General features: G+C 54.4%; 1 protein-coding gene across 1 annotated transcript in view; it reads right to left on the bottom strand.

Annotated features, from left to right (window-relative positions):
- TNMD (tenomodulin) overlaps positions 1 to 20,035 on the bottom strand; it is a 73,487-nt gene that overhangs the window by 9,177 nt on the left and 44,275 nt on the right. The window contains exon 2 of the mRNA XM_024216208.1: positions 542 to 682. Within this exon, the coding sequence (XP_024071976.1) occupies positions 542 to 682 (141 nt within the window). The remainder of the gene's footprint in view (positions 1 to 541; positions 683 to 20,035) is intronic.

Here is a 20,035-nt window from a genome sequence, read left to right as displayed (position 1 = left end):
AGAAGACCTGGATTCTATTTCTGGCTTTGCCACTGATATGTGGGGCAGAGTTGGACAAGTCACTTAACCTGTCTATGCCTCAGTTTTCCTATCTGTCTAATGCGGGTAATTGTATTTACCTCTGAGGGTTATTGTTCAGTTATTGCAAAATACTTGGAGATCCTCAGCGAAAATTCTCTAGCTCCCAACTCTTATTTGTGGAGGTGTCCTATCCAACTATTTGTCCAGTCTTATCCTTGCTTAACATAAGAGACCTGATCAGAGAAGGAAATACCCAGTGTGAAGTGGCTTCAGCATAGATAGCAGTAAGTTTTCCCCCTCCACACTTGGTGTCTCTGCTGTAACTGTGAACAGTGATGCCAGTTATGATATTGACACTTTCCTACAAGAAACTGGACTGAAACCGCAGGCCCCTGAAAGCCCATCTAATGGTAATAATGCCCTTAAGTCACTCCCAGAGGGCCTACAGATAAAACGGTCGCTGTGTCATGACCATCTGGTTGCCTCATTGTAGAAGGTTTAGAAAAACTGGCATGCTTACATTTTTAAAGTCATGTATTTCTAAAATTTCCTCTCTGCCATTTCCAGATCTGAATGTCTCTGTTCTGGTTAGAGGATCTATTTCCATCAAAATCTTCTTTTTCTCCCCATGGCTAAAGAATGTGTGCTCCATATCGTATATCTGCGAGGACAAGAAATATAAGCAGAGGCAGTCAGGTCCATCCCAATATTTTAATTTTTGTTGATTTAGCAATTTTTTTAAAAAACTCCATTGTTTTACACTGGTTTTGTACCACAGTTTCTGCAGATGGTTATTAAAGTTCCTAAGCACCAATGCCCAGGGGCCAGAGCTTTGGAGCAGGGGATATCTCTGCTTTCTAGTATCTGCTGGTTGCTTTTACAGCTGCTCCGCTCACTTTGGGCTCAATCCTACACTCCACTCCAGGCAAAATACCCTAAACCTCCATGTTTGCATACAATGGTGACAAATGTTACAGAAAAACTGAGGCTAGATAGATGGACTTTAACGCGAGTCTTACCTGAGTCAGAAGGTCAGGATCAGACCCTCAGTCCATTCATGTGTTAGTGATGGGTGTACCTCAAAAGTAATTGTCCCACAAAGTGTCCACCCGGATTTTGAACATTCCCAACCTGGGGTTTTGGTTTGGCCCATGTAGAGAGTCGGTGTGGCCCCCCGTCACCCCGGAGAGGGAAGAGCCCATCCAGAGGCCGCAGTGGGCGGAGCCAGGGAGCCCTGAGCCCGCCCCTCAGAGGGTCAGGCGGCGACCCGGAAGCATAAAGGCTGGCCCTCAGAACTCAGCGAGGCCCCAGCCACCGAAGAGACCAGACGTCCCCAGCCTAGCTTGGGGCGGGGAAACCTCCGCGGCCCGGGGCGGCCGCCAAGAACCACCAGGCCTGCCCTGCGCCCGCCACCCGGAGGAGCCGCCGGGCCTGCCCTGCGCCCGCTACCCCAAGGAGCTGCCGGACCTGCCGAACGACGCCTGGCCTGACGAACCCATGGTCCAGGACTCCCCCCCCGAGGCCAACACCAGCCCCCAGGTAGGCCCAGAGGGGGAGAGTGGAAGTAGCCCGGGGGCAGCCGACCCCAGTCTGGCTGCAGCATTACCAGAGCCTATGTCAGTGTGTTGTGGCCAGGATCCCCACTGACTAAGCAGCAGGCCTTCTGCCGCTGCTAGGGCCCTGGGCTGGGACGCAGTGGAGTGGGAGGGCCTGCGTCCCCCCTGCCACCCAACCCGTGGGTGGCAGTCTCCCCCTCTCCCAGGCCTGTTGAGGCTTAGTTTATACTGTTGCTCATCCCTGACTGAGGGCCTGAGCGCCTGCCCCAGCGTTTGTTGCCCCGCCCTGACCTAGGGCCTGGGCCTACATACTTTATACCATTGCTCAGCCCTGACTGAGGGTCTGAACCCTGACATAACGTTGGTGTCCGCCCGAAGCTAGGGCCGGGCTTATTGTGTCTCTCAGGACAGCGAGGACTGCCGGGGAAACCCGGCCGCCGGACAGAGTGCCCAGCCCCAGTGGGCAGTGAGTTGGTGTGGCTCCCCGTCGCCCCGGAGAGGGTCGAGCCCCGGCAAACTCTTGTACAGCCCAATATACAGATAAAGATCACTTGCAAAAACTGAATCCAGATTCAGGTTTGGATTTCAAGCTCTCCAAAGTTACTAGGAACTGCCAGACCTGACCAGTCCAGTGTCCTTTAACTCACAATAGGCCAGTACCAGCTGCTTTGGAGGAAGGTGCAAGTGGACAATTTAGAATAACCTATCCAGAGGGAAAGTTTCTCACTAACTCCCTTAGTTAGCAATTGGTTTGTGTCTGAACGGTTTATATCTCTTATTTTGTAAATTCTATCTCAAGTAACAGTGGATGTTTTCATCCTTTGTATCAGTGTATAATTGTATTTTTAATCTGCTAAACTCTTGGCTTGAGTAGGATCTTGTGGCAGTGAGTTTCACAGGTCAACTCTGCGCTGTTTGAGAGAGAAATTTAGTGTAGTAGTTTTAAATCTGAAGCCTTTTAATTTGATTGAATGTTCCCCTGTTCTTGTATAATGAGAGAGGTGAAACAGGAGTTCATGAAATAGCCTTTTCATTCTGTCAGGCACCTTCAGTCAGAGGCATCTGGCTCTAGAACGTACCTTTTTCCAACACAGCTGGAATCAGGTGACCTGCAGGCACCTGGCAAGGCCTAGTTATTCTTCTGGGCCTCTGAGAAGATGGATCCGTTAAAGCCAGGTAAGTTGATTAATGGGAGGGGAATGATAAAGGTTAATCGGCTGGGTGGGTGAGGAAGGACTTGTTGATATTGGTTCTGTTTGCTGGTGCTGCACATGTATTTTATATAACGATGTTGTGGGTGAGGCAGATTTTATCTATAACTAAAGTAATTCCAGGGTGTCCCCACTGGCTCACTGTGTAATGCTAGATTCATTATTCATTCCAGTCCCCACTAGGGGACTCCCTACACCTTGTAGAACTCTGTTTCCACTAGCACAGGCCTGGTCTACACCAGAAAATAACGTTGGCTTAACTACATCGCTCAGGAGTGTGAAAAATCCAGACCCCATAGTAGCAATAGTTAAGCTGACCTAACCCTCACTGTAGACAGTGCTAGGTGGATGGATGAATTCTTCTGTTGACCTTGCTAGTGCCTCTCGCGGAGGTGGATTACCTATGCCGATAGGCGAACCCCTCCCGTGGGGGTAGGTCGTGTCTACACTGAAGCCCTACAGTGGTGCAGCACTTGCACTTTGAATGTAGACAAGCCCAACATTCTTTACCTAATGTTGACTGTTCAAGTGCTAGTGTCGACAAGTTTAAACCATTCTCAACACTATGCCAAGATAGCCCATTCCTGGCTGACAGTGGGTGTGCTAATGTAGACAGGGTTTAGGAGCCGGGATAAAACCTCCCTGTAATGGCGCCCCCCCATAAGGCTTTATGGAAATATGCTTATGAATATATATGACATAACTGGAATATGTTCTGTGCTACATGTGCCATGTAACATATCTATGTAAAGGTTATGATCTACTGAATCTATTAATCCTATTTGTATGCATGTATCATTTTTGTACTCAAAGTTATAAATATTGGCCATGTACTGGCTTGATTTCTAAATAACCTTAGTAAGGCATTTGGTCAGTTCCTGGAGAAAGGAATTTGCAAAGTTAAGTGCCCAATCAGGAAGCACTTAAGGAACAATGCATCTTGGAATGCTCCAATCCACATAAGAAGTCTTCCTGGAGACATTCAAGATACCATCTGGGCAATAGCTTCTGCCTGTAAAAACTGTGAGTCAGGCATGGACATGTAACTTGCCCAGGTGACTCCAGAACTCCATCTTGGAGCTGAACTTTGCATAGGAGAGAGGAGGGGGGTCTCCACCCACAAGAAAAAGTCTATTTAAGCCGGTGGGAGATACCTCCATTTTGTCTTCAGCTGGCTAAAGAGAGGGCCTCTCCACCCCCAAAGATACCTGAAAGAAACGGGAACAAAGGACAGTGACTGCAAGGGGTGTGAGTGATTGCTGGACCCAGACTAAAAGGAGATTAGTCTGTAAAAGGAAACATTTTGGAACTGGTGAGGATCTTATCTGTATTCAGTTTCTTACTGTATTAGACATAGACTTGCGTATTTTATTTTATTTTGCTTGGTAATTCACTTTGTTCTGTCTGTTACTACTTGGAACCACTTAAATCCTACTTTCTGTATTTAATAAAATCACTTTTTACTTATTAATTAACCCAGAGTATGTATTAATACCTTGGGGGGAGGGGCAAACAGCTGTGCATATCTCTCTATCAGTGTTATAGAGGGTGAACAATTTATGAGTTTACCCTGTATAAACTTTATACAGGGTAAAATGGATTTACTTGGGTTTTAGACCCCATTGGGAGTTGGGCATCGGAGTGTTAAAGACAAAAACACTTCTGTAAGCTGCTTTCAGTTAAGTCTGCAGCTTTGGGGCAAGTAATTCAGACCCTGGGTCTGTGTTGGAGCAAACGGGCGTGTCTGACTCAGCAAGACAGTGTGCGGGGGTCCCGAGCTGGCAGGGAAAGCAGGGGCAGAAGTAGTTTTGGCACATCAGATGGCAGCTCCCGAGGGGGGTTCTGTGATCCAACCCGTCACACTCCCCTTCCCACACACTTTTCCACTTCAGTCCTCTCACTCTCAAGGCAGTGGTGGATTAAGGGACGATTTAGCAAACTGGCCAGTCCAGACCCTGTGCTCCCAAGGGGACTCCATCCCCCCAGCACAGCTGAGGTTGCACACAGAGAGAACCTGTGGCCCACCTGTGCCTCAAGGTCCTGCATCATGCAGATTGTGTAAGACTTGAGAGAGCTCCCTCCAGGGCCCGTTGACACCAATGCTGTATCAACCAGAGGGGGCACTGCCAGTACCAAGCAACAGGAGATGCTTGTACCCAACCCTTGGGCTCAGCTCTGTGCTAGGAAGGTTCCCTCTGATGTGGGCCCAGAAGCAGGATTTCAGTAGCCTCTTCCCCCTCCTCCTCTCCCCTCCCTCCCCCAACTGTTAAAGCTGAGCCCTTCCACTGCAGACAGCAGACTGTTAAATAGCAGCAAATGCCTTGTGACCGGCCATAGAGGTAAGCAGGGACCCTTTCACTCTGACTGGTGGCAGGACCACAGCTGCCTGCCCTGAGTGTAGGGATTTTCAGAACAGCAGGGCTGGGCCAGATTATTTCATCCTTTTTCTCTGCTTCCCTCCCTCCCTTACCCACAGCATGCTGGGCTGGAGGTTCAGCTACCCCTGAAAACGAGGGAGGTGCAGTGCTATATAGGAAGGACAGGCTGGGGTGGGAGTGAGTCTGGGGGAGGGGGTCAGAGTAGAAAGATCTCTAGAAAGAATGCCAAAGCTGAGATGCCTTCCTTCTCCTCAGAAGATGCCTGAAGCTGGCTATGCCTTAGCCCTTTAGCTTGGACTCGCCTGTAGCCAGTCCCACCTTACCCCATTACTTTAGCTGAGGGAAGCCCTGCTCTGTGTGTGCTTGGCCTTTACAGGGACAGTGTGTCCTTTTCATCTTGTTCCTCTTTAAATGGTGTGTAAGCTCCATCCAAGCCTGCAGAATTCTTGCCTGCTCCTGTTGTGTCTGTCTGTCTTCTGTCCAGCCATAAGGAAGACGATGAAACACTGGCACTGTGGGAATGGAATCCTAGGCGGAGGGTTCATGTTGGCGATCCCATAGCTAAGGGTGTGCACTAGAGTGACTAGATAATGGGGTACAAGAATCTTAATACGTAGGGCCAATGACATGCGTGAGGCCTGGAGGAATGGGCACTGTGCTGTTGTCCCTTTGGTCCAAGCAGTTAGCCAATATTGGGGCCTTGTGGGTTTGTTTCTGTCAGAAGGAGAAATGGATAATACGCATCAAGTATGTTCCGTGGTGCAATCCTGTTTATTTACAGAGCACATGCTCTCAGCCCTGTGGCCCTGAACACATCAGGAGCAAACAGCAGCAGGTAGTTTCCTTTCTCACAATTTCCAAGCCTGTCCTGTGCCCCAGGGAGCTCTGTCTCATGCTCTCTTTCTGAGCCATGCTCACCACTGCATCTCTGGCTGTGTCTGCTGGCTTCCTGCCTCTCACACAAAGCAACCCCCTAGTTCCTGGGTTTGCAGTTAGTCCCGTGGAAACCCCTCAGACCACATGGCTTAGCCTGTTCAGACTTTGCATTGCCTTAAGTAGTCATATCTATTGTCTCCAGTTATCACTCCATATAAAGGCGCTTAATTGCTCTTTCCATTTAGCCTGAAAGAAGCTTTAGAAAGGTCTGTGATCGTCTATAGAAGGCAGTTATGAACACCTTCCAGCATAACAGTACTTCCATGTCTTGTACCCTCCCTGTGCTGAAATGGGCGAACAGAGAATTAATAGTATATCTCCGATACAATCTGTATTACTCTTCATAGGTTGCTGCTGCTGTTGCCAGCTTTGGATGGTGCTAGGCAGCTCTCTTGTCTCTGTTGTTGCCTGACTCTTAAGGGCTGAATAGTAGAAGATGCTATTTGAAGCATACAAATGATCCTCCTGGAGCAGTTAAACCTGGTGAGTTGTCTTCGAGATTCTCTTTCAAGGATAAAACAGTGTCTCTCTAAAGAAAGTCCTCAAGCGAAGGGCACAGAAACCCCTGAAGAGCCAAGAGGGGAAAAGATAGTACTCACGGTGCCTGACTGCAATATGTTCTCTAATTCAGCAGCAAGGCAGAGGGCTGCATGGTTTGGGGAGGCAAACACCCCTCTCATCCCCGCAGGAAGCCCCTCTAGGGCAGGTCAGTGGCACATGGGAAGGTGGGGGGTAGAATCTGAGGAGCTTTCACTGCTGCACCTGCTGAATGTCCTCTCTGGATAAAAGTAGCACTTGCGTCTCCAGGGCTGCTGTTCAGGTGCCTTTCTGGACCTCTCTATCCTTTCTTCTCAATGACAGAAAGCTGGTTCAGGGGTCTGGCAGTGGGCTGCACAGCTGCTCCCCCACAGACTGACAACTTGCAGCCAGTCTTCACCACCCTGTGGCTGGCCAGTGGCCTGTGTGAAGTGAGATTGGAGGGTCTCCATCCAATTCCCAGTAGAAACCTGTCCACACATAGCTGGCAGGATCTGGCATCCTGTTGCCACTCTCAGCAGAGGCCAAAGACTGGGTGTGGACGGGGGGAGCTTGCACCGGGTTGTATTCATTCTGTGGATAAACAGAGGCTTGTGTCTCCAGGGCTATCAAGGCAACAGTCCTCATGGAGCCAAATCCTAAGTCTGGGCAGCCTGACTGTGTGCGGAGAGGCAGGAGAAGGGCTTTTATTAATAATAAAACTTAACTCTTATATTGTGCTTTTTGTCTGTAGGGTCAAAGCCCTTTACAAAGGTGGTCAGTTCATTATTGCCATTTTACACATGGGGAAACTGAGGCACAAGGCAGTAACGTGACCTGCCCAAGATCACCCACAAAACCAGTGGCAGAGCAGGGAATAGAACCCAGCTATCCTCAGTCCCAGTCCAATGCCCTAACCATGCTGCCTCCCACTTTAAAAATTAAAATGCATTAATAATGTTTGGTGTCTCCCTGACATTCATGAGCATCTCTCGACAGCTAAATTCAGAATTTTTTAAAATATACTCGTTGATAGATTTTACTTTATGGAAAAATTAGGTTAAAGGCTAGAAAATGTTGGCGTGCCGCCTGCTCACAGAGGCAAAGTATGGGCTGTGCTTTAAATCATCCACGAAAGAATCTGAAACCATATTGTAGACTTACTTTAGAATCCCCTTCTGTTTCAGGGGAATTATTTTTCCTGTGAGTTGGCCAACTAACCCATTCGGAGGCTTGGCTTAGCTGCATATTATTTGGAGAGTTGTGAAATTTTTAATTGGGCTAAAGAGATATTGATAGTTTTGAGAGTCATCTCAGAATTTGCATGGGGAACAAGTTCTCCACATTGTGATAATCACTTTGGTTTGTTATCTTGTCATCTTTGTTTTGTCCATGTAATGCTACTAAATGGCAGGTTCAGGTTATTTCAGTGTTAATGTATGAAGGTGGAGTGCATGGCTCCAAAGTAAAACTGCAAAGTGGAAAATTGGTTTGTTGCTACTTTTTACTTCTTAAAGTCCTATGAAGAAAGCCAGAAGAGGGTGTGTGTGTGGGTGTGTGTTAAAAAAAGGGTTTTGTTATTCTTGATTTTTTTTTTTTTTTTTAAACATTAGAAATTCAACCCTTGCCTATCCTGATTTTCCTGGAAGACTCGATGGACTGCTGGAGAAAGAGTTGTCTCGTGAGATCACCAGAGACTGGAATCAGAGCAGTTGAGAGGAGAAGGGGTGTTTGGTCAGGCTGTTTAAATCTGTTTTGATTTTGTTAACAAACATGTTACTTCAACATCTACCATTGGGGAAAAAATCTTTCTTTGCAAAAGATTAAAAAATGCGTCCCCCTTCAATTGAGGGCTGTTCTCGAGTCCTCCAGCCAACCCAAAGTCAAGAGCTGATAATTCTAACATTAAAATAACCCAAACAAGCAGGAAACTCCCCCCAAACTTTTCAGGCTTTCATTTTACATTACAGTGAAGCCCAAAGGGCACAAACACAACGTTCCTTTTCTTTGCTGGCCACTTCTGTTTTAATAATTAGAAGACTGGGGTCTTCTGTCTTTCCTACTAGAAATGTTTTCTCTTTGACTCTCCATTGCAATGTTAAATGGCTCCTCTTGAGCACTTTGTAATGTTCTTATTTTTTATTGTTTAGTCTCCTAGATGTTTGTAAGTAATATTTCTATCCCTGGTGGCTTGGCCCTTTATGCATTTGGGTAACATTGCGCGCTTACTTTTGCTTTACCCCTGCCTCTCTGTGCAGCGGTAGCTGTGAGATACGGTAGTGATGTTTATATTGTGCAGTCTGTCCCCCGTAAGCTTTCATTTAAGTATGGTGAAGACCTTTCCTGACAGGGTTAACAGCTTGTGCTCCCATTGTGTGACTGGCAGGCTGTGTGTAACTAGAGCAGGGGTCAGCAACCTTTTAGAAGTGTGTGCCGAGTCTTCATTTATTCACTCTAATTTAAGGTTTTGCGTGCCAGTAATACATTTTAACGTTTTTAGAAGGTCTCTTTCTATAAGTCTATAATATATAACTAAACTATTGTTGTATGTAAAGTAAATAAGGTTTTTAAAATGTTTAAGAAGCTTCATTTAAAATTAAATTAAAACGCAGAGCCCCCCAGACTGGTGGCCAGGACCTGGGCAGTGTGAGTGCCACTGAAAATCAGCTCGTGTGCCGCCTTCGGCACGCGTGCCATAAGTTGCCAACCTCTGAACTAGAGGAACAGTAGAGACTCTGTGAGGACCCAGCAGCAGCTTGGAGATGTGTGTGTGGCTTTTATTTCTTTTTGATGATAAGAAAATAAACTTTCAGGAAGTGGGACGCTTCTTATCCGAATAGAACGATCACACGTGGGGCCTGGACTGTTTGACAGTTTAAAGTACATTCTGCTTTGAAAAAATGGTCTTCACATCGTAAAGCTAGGTGTGTTTAAAGGGAGTCTCTTTCTTGACCAATGCCTTTTGGATCTCTGGAGAGACAAGGCGGGTGAGGTAATATCTTTTATTGGACATGTGTCAGCCAGACCCATCCTTGTAGAAAGAGAGCTGCACTGGGCACATATCTCCAGGGATGGGGCCTCTAGTACCACTACACATGTAGGTCTATTGTTCTCCAGGCTTTTACGTGATTAACAGAGTCCTTTCTGCGCTTCACAGCAGTGGCGTAGCCAGGGTTGCAGCCGAGGAGGAGCGGCAGAGAAAAAAGGCGCCGGGTCTTCGGTGGCATTTCAGCGGCCCTGCGCATGTGCCGAAATGCCGCCGAAAGACGGAGCGGCGCATGCGCAGGGCCACCCCGCTTCCCCATGCGGGGCGCTGTCTGGGGCACCGAGACCTCCGGCCACGCTCTCAGGGCCGGAGTCCCAGCCGGAGTGCCGGGAGCCCGCGTCCCCGTTCCGCCGGCCGCCCAGAGCGCCGGGAGGCGGGAGCCAGCACACAAGCCCACGGCCCCGTTCTGCCGGCCGCCCGGAGCGGCGGGAGGCGGGAGCCAGCAGGCCAGCCCGTGGCCCCTTTGCGCTGGCCGCCCGGAGCGCAGGGAGCCAGCCCGTGGCCCCGTTCCGCAGGCGCCACTTTTGGGGAATGTGGTCAGGGGAAGCGGCTGCTTCCCCTGAACCCCACTAGCTACGCTACTGCTTCACAGAACTGTCACATCTAAGTCACTGGAAATCAGTGTCAGGATGAGGTTCATCTATTGCTCCTGGGACTTGACCCAGAGCCTCTTGCACTCCAAATCAGCTGCTATGTCAGGAACTTCGATGAGTGACTTGACTGAAGTCCTCATCCACTCCTCTGTCTGCTAGACAAAGGGCCAGATTCATTGTTGCCCTTGGGCCTCTCTGGGCCTAGGACAGGTGTAAGTTGGGTTGCCATCTTGCAGCAGCGCCAGGTGCGTGGGGTGGCTGTGGCCAGGGTGGAGGCAAGGTGTGGGTAGGGCAGGAGAGGAAGGGGGTAGATTTGGCGGTGGGAGGGGACATGGCTGGGGAGGACCAGTACCCTGGTGATTATGCACCTCTGCAAAGCCCCACAAGGGCTCCTGAAACATGGGCACAAATTAGGACAATCCTCGGGGCAGCCCTAGCCTGCAGCAGGGAGTGGCCCCTGAATAAGGGTGGTGCAACCTGCCCCCTCTATGTCTCTGCTGGAGTCTGTGTCACAATGAGTTCATAGTGCTCTTTGCTATGGCAATTGTTGGCTTACTAGGCCAGGGCCCCTTTGATTGCCCACTGTTAGCTAGGTAGCTCCCTGGAGGTCAGCATAGCAGCCGAGGCTAGCTCTTCTTGAGCTCAGACCAGAGGCGTAGCGAGCGCCCTCCGTACCCTCTGACCGGAGGGGGCCCCGCAAGGAAGGGGACCCCTAAAAGTGGCAAAATAAATACCGCATTCCAGTTTCTGCATTGTAAGGGGCCCCGCCCGGACATATGTTCGGAGGGGGCCACGTTCGGAGGGGGCCACGTTCTTTGTTGCTAGAGCCCTGGCTCAGACAATTTGATGGCGTTCAAGGTATGAGCCACACGTCTCCAGGCAGGAGCTCTGTGCCCAACTACATGCTGTCATAGCAGGACTGTCAGCTGAACTCGGTTACAAACCTACTGCTTGGCAATGGGCTTATGGGTGCAGATGATTGGAATGAAAATATCTCCACCAGATGTCGGCTCTGAATAACGGCAGCTTATTTTAAACAGATGTAGTCAAGTAAAATAACAAAGGCAAGACCAGGCTTCCAGGCAGCCCCAGGGCTGACACAAGCATTGGAAGTGCCCACACAAGCAGCACCAGAGCCAGATCATAAAAGTTCCTCCCATCAAACTCCTTCCATCCACCCATTGAACCTCCTCTCACCACCCCTTACTGTGCAGAGTGAAATTCAGCCCTGCGCAGAGCGTGCGAAGCCTGTGTAGGTACCACTGAAATCCCCCTTCAGCCCTGGGGCAAGTACTGAAGGACAGCTCAAGCAGTGCCTAGGTCTTGCACAGGCCCTCTGTGCTGAGGTGAATCTCGCCCACAGGGTGAGTCTGAGAGAGCTGGGCTTCTAGCCCATGACCCAGGTTTCCCACATTGTGCTCAAGACAACAGCTCCTGCTAGCTGGTCCAGGAGCTCCAACCCCAGGCTGTTCTTGGGCAACTCTCTGTACTGGGACTTTATCTGCAAGCAGAAGCCTGGTGGGAGGAGGCAAAAGGACAGGGGAAGGCAAGGACCAGGCACAAAGTGGCTTGTTGGTGCCGAGTCCATGTTCTTGCTTCGGGTGTGTAGTGGGGAGTTTACAGTCCTTGCTAGGTATTTACGTGGGTTGTGATGAGTGGTGTCTTTTCAACGTCTGAGGTCAGGGCTCGTGCCTGGCAGACAAACCCTTCTCAGTGGGACACATGAAGATGGTGCGGGAGGAGGTTTGGAGGGGAAGGTAGCCAGCCTATCACATGAAGATTGGCTCCAAAATACGTGCTTTTCTAATCGCTGCTATTTGAACATCTCATCAAACAGAAAATGTGTCTAAGGATAATGATCCTATAAAAGTGGAATTTCCCCAAGGAACCAAGAAATATTGGGCCAGTGGAGTCAGCAGAGTTACACTTTGGCCCGTGATGTGGTTTTATTTCAATCTACCTTGTGCTACTCTAGATATTGTGACAGACCCAGACCAGTGGGGTACAGGAGTCTGGTAGAGGGCAAATATACTGGTCACTGGATGAGTAGTTTTCTGTTCCCTGAGTGACCAGACCTATTGGGATCCAGGAAGTGGGCGGGCAAAGCCCGCCCACTGCTAAAGGATCCCCCCCAGCCTAAGGGGGGGTCCACAGGACCTGGAGACCAAAAAATTACGGGGGACAACTAATAAGAGAACAGGGACAGGAGTGAGGTCAAAGGGTCAAACGAAGCGAACCAGACGGGGACACGGAGCAGAGAACCCCGGACAGCGCCCACTGCTCCTCGAAGGCGTCAAGGGAGCCAGTGGACGTCGCCCAGAGGAACTCTGCCCGGATACGTGAAAGAACGGAGGACCTGAAATACGCCCCACAGTCACAGGAAACTCCATCGGCCAACCTCCTCACTCTGGTTTTATAGATGGCCAGTTTCGCTAAGGCCAGAAGGAGGTTGACCAGGAGGTCCCGCGACTTTGTGGGGCGACGGATAGGGAGTGCATAAATAAAAAGGTGTGGAGAAAAGTGCAACCAAAATCTTAACAAAATATCTGGGAGGAGCCGGAATAGGGGCTGCAGCCTGGCGCACTCTAGGTAAACATGCGCCAGGGTCTCCCTCACACCGCAAAAGGGGCAGGTGTCTGGGATAGGGATAAACCACGCCAAGTACACGCCCGTGCTCACGGCTCTGTGAAGGAGCCGCCAACTGATGTCCCCGGTGGGCTTCGGGATCAGAGCAGAATAAAGGCTGGCCCACCGGGGCTCCTCACCCTCCAGAGGTGGCAGAAGGTCCCGCCACTTTGTATCGGGGTGGGACGCGAGGGTGAGGACATGAAGAACATGTAGCACGAGCGTGTATAGATGTTTCCTTGGCGCGGTCCCGAACAGAACCGGCTGCAAATGGTGCAGCCGGCTCATGGCGAATGGATGGGGAGGGGGCTGGTTGGGTCCACGGGGCAGGGGCCCGATGAAAAAGTCTGGAGGGCTCGGAGTGGAGGGTGGGCGGGGCGTGCCCTCTCGCAGGACCCGGTCGAGATAGTCCCGAGCAGCGGGCGGCAAAGCGGCCCTCACCTCCTGAAGTACGCGCCGGGGAGTACGAGGTCTGGAGAGCCCCATGCGCTGAGCGAGCGTCAGGGGATCCAGCCAGTCTCCTCGGTCGTAGTCCAGGAGGTCTCCGACTTTGGTGACTTCTGCTAGGACCAACCTCTGGCGCACCATGGGGGACTCCGCCACCTGCACACGAAGCTGGGGGTTGTGTAGCAGGGGCTCCGCGAGGAGATCTGCCCCCACGGTGGCCGCCACGGACCTGGTCACTGAAAACAGTTTCCAGGTCCGGAGGAGGTCCTGGTAGAAGACCGGCAGCTCGGAGAGGCCTCGCGGAAGACCTCTCGGATGGAGACAAAGGAGCTGCCGGTCATATCGGAGCCCTCGGAAGCGGCGCAGGAAGGCGTGCGCCAATACGCTCCATGCTGGACTACCTGCACCATAAAGGAGTCTCTGCAGGGCCTGGAGGCGGAAGACGTGGACCTGAGCATGCAGACACTTCAGGCCCTGCCCTCCCTCCTCCAGGGGTAGATGGAGAACCCCCGCAGAGACCCAGTGCAGTCCTGACCAAAAGAACTCCAGAATCAACGTCCGGAGGGTGGTCAGGAAGCCCGGGGCCGGGACCAGGGTGTTGAGCCGGTACCAGAGCATGGACAGGACTAGTTGATTGAGCACCAGTGCTCTCCCTCGAAGGGAGAGACACCGGAGCAGTCCTGTCCATTTCCGGAGCCGCTCCGACACCTTGCCCTCTAAACCTAGCCAGTTCTCCGGCGGAGACGGATGCGTGGCAGAAAGGTAAACGCCGAGATAGAGCAGCGGACCCGCGCTCCACCGGATGGCCTGAAGCGCGGGTGGGAGGGAGCTCGCCTGCCACCCGTCCCCTACCAGCAGGCCAGAGCTCTTGACCCAGTTGACCCGGGCGGAGGAGGCCGCCGAATAGATGGTCTGGCAAGTCTCCACCCACACCAAGTCGCCCGGGTCCTGGACCACAAGGAGCACGTCGTCGGCGTACGCCGACAGGACCAGCCGCAGCTCCGGCTCCCACAGCACCAACCCTGCCAACCTCCTACGGAGAAGACAGAGGAAGGGCTCAATCGCCAGAGCATACAGCTGGCCCGAGAGGGGGCACCCTTGACGTACTCCTCGCCCGAAGCTGACCGGTTCGGTCAGGGTCCAGTTGAGCCTGACCAAACACTCTGCGGAGGCGTACAGCACCTGGAGAAAACCCACAAACTGGGGCCCGAAGCCAAACGCTCGCAGAGTGCCCAGGAGATACCCGTGGTCCACCCTGTCGAATGCCTTCTCCTGATCCAGGGACAGGAGGGCGAACGACAGACCATCCCTACACCCAAGTTCCAAGAGGTCCCGGACCAGATACAAGTTGTCGAAGATGGTGCGGCCCGGGACGGTGTAGGTCTGGTCTGGGTGGATCACGTCCGCCAGCACGGACCCTAGCCGCAGCGAGATGGCCTTCGCTACGATTTTATAGTCCGTGCTGAGGAGCGAGATGGGACGCCAATTCCGTAAATCGCGGAGGTCCCCCTTCTTCGGCAATAAGGCGAGCACGGCTCGCCTGCACGAAAGAGGGAGGACCCCGCCCTGCAAGGACTCGGCCCAGACGGTGACAAGGTCTGGGCCGAGGACATCCCAAAACACACGGTAGAACTCCACGGTCAGCCCGTCCATGCCCGGAGATTTATTGGTGGGCATGCGACGGAGGGCTTCCGAGAACTCGGCCAGAGTGAGAGGTAGCTCCAGCCAGTCTCGGTCGCCCACGCTGACCGTCGGGAGTTCATCCCAGAGCATTCTGCAAGCGTTAGGATCGGTCGGATCCGGGGAGAAAAGGCCAGCGTAGAAGGCCCTGGCCCTCCCGCACATTTCCGCCGGATCCGTGAGGGGGGTGCCGTCCTCTGCTAGAAGGCAGGTGACGTGCTTCTTGGCCCCCCTCTTTTTCTCCAGGGCGTAGAAGAAGCGGGAGCCGCGATCCATCTCCCGAAGGAGGCGGATGCGGGATCGAACAAAGGCACCTCGGGCCCGATGGTCCTCGAGGGTCCGGAGCTCTTCCCGCTTCTCCCGGCATGCTCCGCAGAGGGATGGATCACCGGGGCTGGCGGCCAGACGCCTCTCCAGCTCTAAGACCTCCCGTTCCAACTGCCCTATCGTCGCATCCCTCCGTCGGCTGGTGCCCCGGGTGTAGTCACGGCAGAAGAGCCGGGCGCGCACCTTCCCCAGGTCCCACCACCGCCGCGCCGAGGAAAAGGCACGCCGCTGCCCTCGCCAGGCCAGCCAGAACTCCCGGAAGGACGCCACGAAGCCCACATCCTCCAACAAGCTATTATTAAAGTGCCAATAGGCCGGCCCCGGCCTCTCCGCACAGAGAGAGGCTGTCACGGTGGCTAGATGGTGATCTGAAAAAGGGGCCGGCCGGACGCTGGAGGAGTGGGCCCGGGAAAGATGGAAGCGTGACATATAGATGCGGTCCAACCGGGAGTGGTACGACCTATGGACCTCCACCCGGACAAAAGTGAATGTAGAAACGTCATCCAGGTGGTGGTCGCGCCAGACGTCCACCAGGGAGTGATGTTCGACGATCTCCCGGAGGACATCCGCAGCGGCCTGGTGCTGCTCGGTCCCGTTCCTCAAGGGTGGCGTTAAAGTCCCCGCACAGGACCAGGCACTCGCGAGGATCCAAGGTGCCGAGGAAGGTGGACGCCTGCTGATAAAAACACAACTTCTCCGGGCCCAATGTTGGGGCGTAAACGTTGACGAGATTAACCACAAGCCCCTCCATGCGGACCCGGAGGTGCAGCAGGCGGCCTGGCACAGCCTCGGCGACCCCCAGCACCTCGGGCCGTAGGTCGGGGGAGAACAGGGTCGCCACTCCAGCCGTACGAACTGTGAGGTGGCTAAAATAGACCCTGTCCCCCCACTCCAGCCGCCAGCTAGCTTCAGCGGCCGGATCCGTATGGATCTCCTGCAGGAAAATCACAGAGTACCCCCCCTCCTGAAGAAAGGAGAGCACCTGGCTCCTGCGGAGACCCATCCTACAGCCCCGGGTGTTTAATGTTGCAAAGATGATCGGTGCCATGAGGAGGGCTGGGGGGGATCCTCGCCGGCAGAGACGCTCACGGCCTCCGTCGGGCCGCGCAACAATCCGTGACCTACCCCGTGGGCGATTAAGGAGTCACGGAAGAGGCGGACCCGTTGGTAGGCCGCAGCGGCCTGCCTCCTGGTCCTCTTACCCTCCCCCGTGAGGGCCCTCGCGGCCCGGAGGATCTGATGAAAATCCCCCCATCGCTGGAGTGCAAGTTGTACCTTGTTGCGGGAGCCACGGACGTCCTCAAGGAACTCCCGTAGCTCCTCTCTCAGCGTATGGGGGGTTGGGGTTACTGATCTATGGCTTTCCCCCAGTGGGGCCCCTGTCACAGCCCCGTGGCCCACCGAGACGGGCAAGCAGGGGGCAGACCCTCGACGTGGCGTCCGATGGGCCGACGCCACGTGGCCTGCCTCAGATCCTGGCTCACTGGGGGGCGGCGGAGGGAAACTAGCAGCCCCTGGTGGGTCGGGAAAGGGAAAAACAAAGGCCGCTCCTTGGGGGTCATCCTCTGGGATAAGGAAGGAGACAGCCCCAGGGGCGGCAAAAGCATCACGGGAAGTGGAGGGGACAGGGACAGGGTCGGTGTCAAGGGTAGTGCTGGAATCAGGAATAGGGACAGGGGAAGGGGCGATATTGGGATCGGGGGTCCCAGCAGCCAGGCCACTGGGTGGGGGGGTAACACCCCGCAAATGGGCTCAGGGATTTGCGGGGAGGGAGGTGGGCCCTCCGCGATGCCAGGCTCGTGCTCCAAGGCAGATGGTAAGGCCACAGCATCCGTAGGTGGAGAAGCAACAATGGGGCCCCCACCCGGGAAGGAGGTCGGCTGCCCCTCAGCCATGAGGGAGTCCCCTGGTGATTTGGGTCCCGGTTGCATGGCACTGGCCGTCGCCTCAAGAGGCTCGGCGACCGCTAGAGGGGTGCCATCTGCGGCCGGGTTGGTGGAAGAATCCAGGGGTTCCTCGGAGGCGGGAGCGGAAGCAGTGGGTAAGGGGATGGAACATGGGGAAAGGGGGGCCGAGGTGAGGTCGCTCAGATCGAGGCCCGCTGGCAGAGGGTTGTCCTCCCCCTGGGTAACCGGGGTCAGACCCAGGGCCTCGATCTCCTCATAAATGGAAGGGAGATCACCTTCCACCACCCCAGGGCTCTCCCCGCCTGCACCCGAAGCGACGCTCGCCTTGGTGCTTGCAGGGGCTTTAGATTGTAAGGGGGCGAGAGGGGCTCCATCAGGGGCTTCCATAGGAAGGGACAGTGCCATCCTCCGATGCTGCCACGTCTTCCCCAGCTGGCAACGGTGGACAAAACCCACCCGGGGGCAAAGTGGAAGGTTCAGCATCGGTGCCCCCCTTCCTGGTCTTCCGGGGGGCTACCGCATCAGATGGAAGGAGCGGAGCTCGAGCCTTCCGCTTGCCCCGCTTCCCCTGTACTAAGGACCAGCCCTCCATGGCATCATCCGGGGGCTGGCTAACAGAAGTCGGGTCAGGGAGCAAGAGCGAAGGCTTAGGGACTCGGGGAGGCAATGGTGGGATAGCATGTAGGAGGGAGGATTCTCCCTGGGGCATGCCCTCTTCTATGCCCAGCGATATCCCTACCTCACCCTCCTCCACAGGCCCCGCCACATCGCAGGTGGCAGAGGCGGGGCCCTCCTGCTCGTCTAGGCGCACTGGGGGAGAAATCCCTTGTGCCCGAGCGGGAGCATTGGTGGGCCGGAAAGAAGGAGGGGCGGCTTCGGGCGCCGGGCAGCTAGGGACACCGGCGATGACGAGGCCGGCGCCCTGCTGGGGCTCGGGGGTCCCGGGTGTCCCTCCGTGCCGGGCCAAGGGGCAGTCCCTCCGGACGTGTCCCATCGCTCGGCAGAGGTAGCACCGGGCCTCCCCCGTTGAATAATGCACCCGGTAGCGGGCCCCCTGGTAGGGGACCAAGAAGGACCCCTTGAGTGCCTCACCGTCACGTGCCGCCGGCGGCAGTTGTAACTGTACCTGCCGGCGGAACGAGAGGACATGATGGAGGGCGGGGTCTTTGCAGCCCAATGGGAGAGGGCTGACCACAGAGATCGGCCTCCCCAAGGTAGAGAGGGCGGGTAACAAGGCGGCATTTGGAAGGAAAGGAGGGACAGAAGTCAGGACCAGTCGGGCGCCCAGGTCTTCTAGCGGCTCCAGGGGGACGTACACGCCCCCCACCGCCAGGCCCTTCTCCACTGCCTCCTGGGCGGCGGCCTCCGATGCTAGGAAGAAGACGACCTTTCCGTACATCTTGGAGGCCGCCACAATGGCCGTGGGACCCACCACCCTCGCCAACGCCCGCACGTAAGTCTCGAGGGGCTGGGACAAGGGGGAGGGGCAAAAGGCAGCAAGGGGCAAATGGGTAGGCAGCAGGGGCAAAGCTGGGGGCTTAGTTCAAAAGGTGGGGGCAGGGCACGTGCACCCACGTGCGCTTGTAACAAAAAGAAAGTCTTTGGAAGCTGGCTGCTGTATCAGGCCCAATGGTGGCAACAGGGCGTAGCAAGCCTCCGTGAGCAGCTGAAATCCCAGAGGCAGGAGCTCAAGGTAGATGGTAAGTAGCCAGTGGGGGTGGTGGAGGGGGCAATGATGATGGTGGTGGTGGGGATCGGGGGGGGGGACGGGACACAGATGGACCAGGGGGCAGGCTCCACGCCACACCCCCTGTGTCCCCACAAACACAGTCTAGATCCCCACCACAAGAGCACAGTTCAAAAGTTACTCAGTCCGGGAGGGCCCCCTCCACGGTGGTCTGTAGAATTCCTACACGCTCCCCCACTGGCAGATGGTCCTCTTCTTCTCCTCAGGGCTCCAGCAGCTCCCCAGCAGCAAACGCAGCAGCTCCAGGCGGCAGTCTGTTGGCCAGCAGGAAGGACCCTTCTCAGGTGGTGGTCAATGGTGGTGTCATCCCCAGCAGCAGGAGCAATGGCTGGGGTCTGTCCCTCCCCTCCTCTGGGGAGTGGGCCAGCAGGCCCCCCCCCAGGGGGCTGTAGCTGGAGCAGCAGCAGCCAAGGGTGTGGGTGGGTCTAGCAGCCAGCCAGCAAGCAGGTAGCAGAGAAAGAGGAGGAGCAGCCCCTTACCTCCCTCTCTCCAGGCTAGAGGGCTACAGGAGAGTGATCTATTAGTCCCAGGTCAGACAGGGTTTCTGTTCCCTGAGTGACCAGAGCAGGGGCTGCACTAGAGTAATCAGGAACCTGCTAGAACCAGTTCAGGCAGGCAGGCTAATTAGGACACCTGGAGCCAATTAAGAAGCTGCTAGAATCAATTAAGGCGGGCTAATCAGGCCACCTGGGTTTTAAAAAGGAGCTCACTTCAGTTTGTGGTGTGAGTGTGAGGAGCTGGGAGCAAGAGGCGCAAGGAGCTGAGAGTAAGAGGGTATGCTGCTGGAGGACTGAGGAGCACAAGCGTTATCAGACACCAGGAGGAAGGTCCTATGGTGAGAATAAGGAAGGTGTTTGGAGGAGGCCATGGGGAAGTAGCCCAGGGAATTGTAGCTGTCATGTAGCTGTTACAGGAGGCACTATAGACAGCTGCAGTCCACAGGGCCCTGGGCTGGAACCCGGAGTAGAGGGCGGGCCCGGGTTCCCCCCAAACCTCCCAATTGACCTGGACTGTGGGTTCTTCCAGAGGGGAAGGTCTCTGGGCT

This window comes from Terrapene carolina, unplaced genomic scaffold (assembly GCF_002925995.2).
Source record: "Terrapene carolina triunguis isolate 2854851 unplaced genomic scaffold, T_m_triunguis-2.0 Scaffold131, whole genome shotgun sequence".
Taxonomy (NCBI): domain Eukaryota; kingdom Metazoa; phylum Chordata; order Testudines; family Emydidae; genus Terrapene; species Terrapene triunguis.
This window is presented reverse-complemented; position numbering and strand designations above follow the sequence as displayed.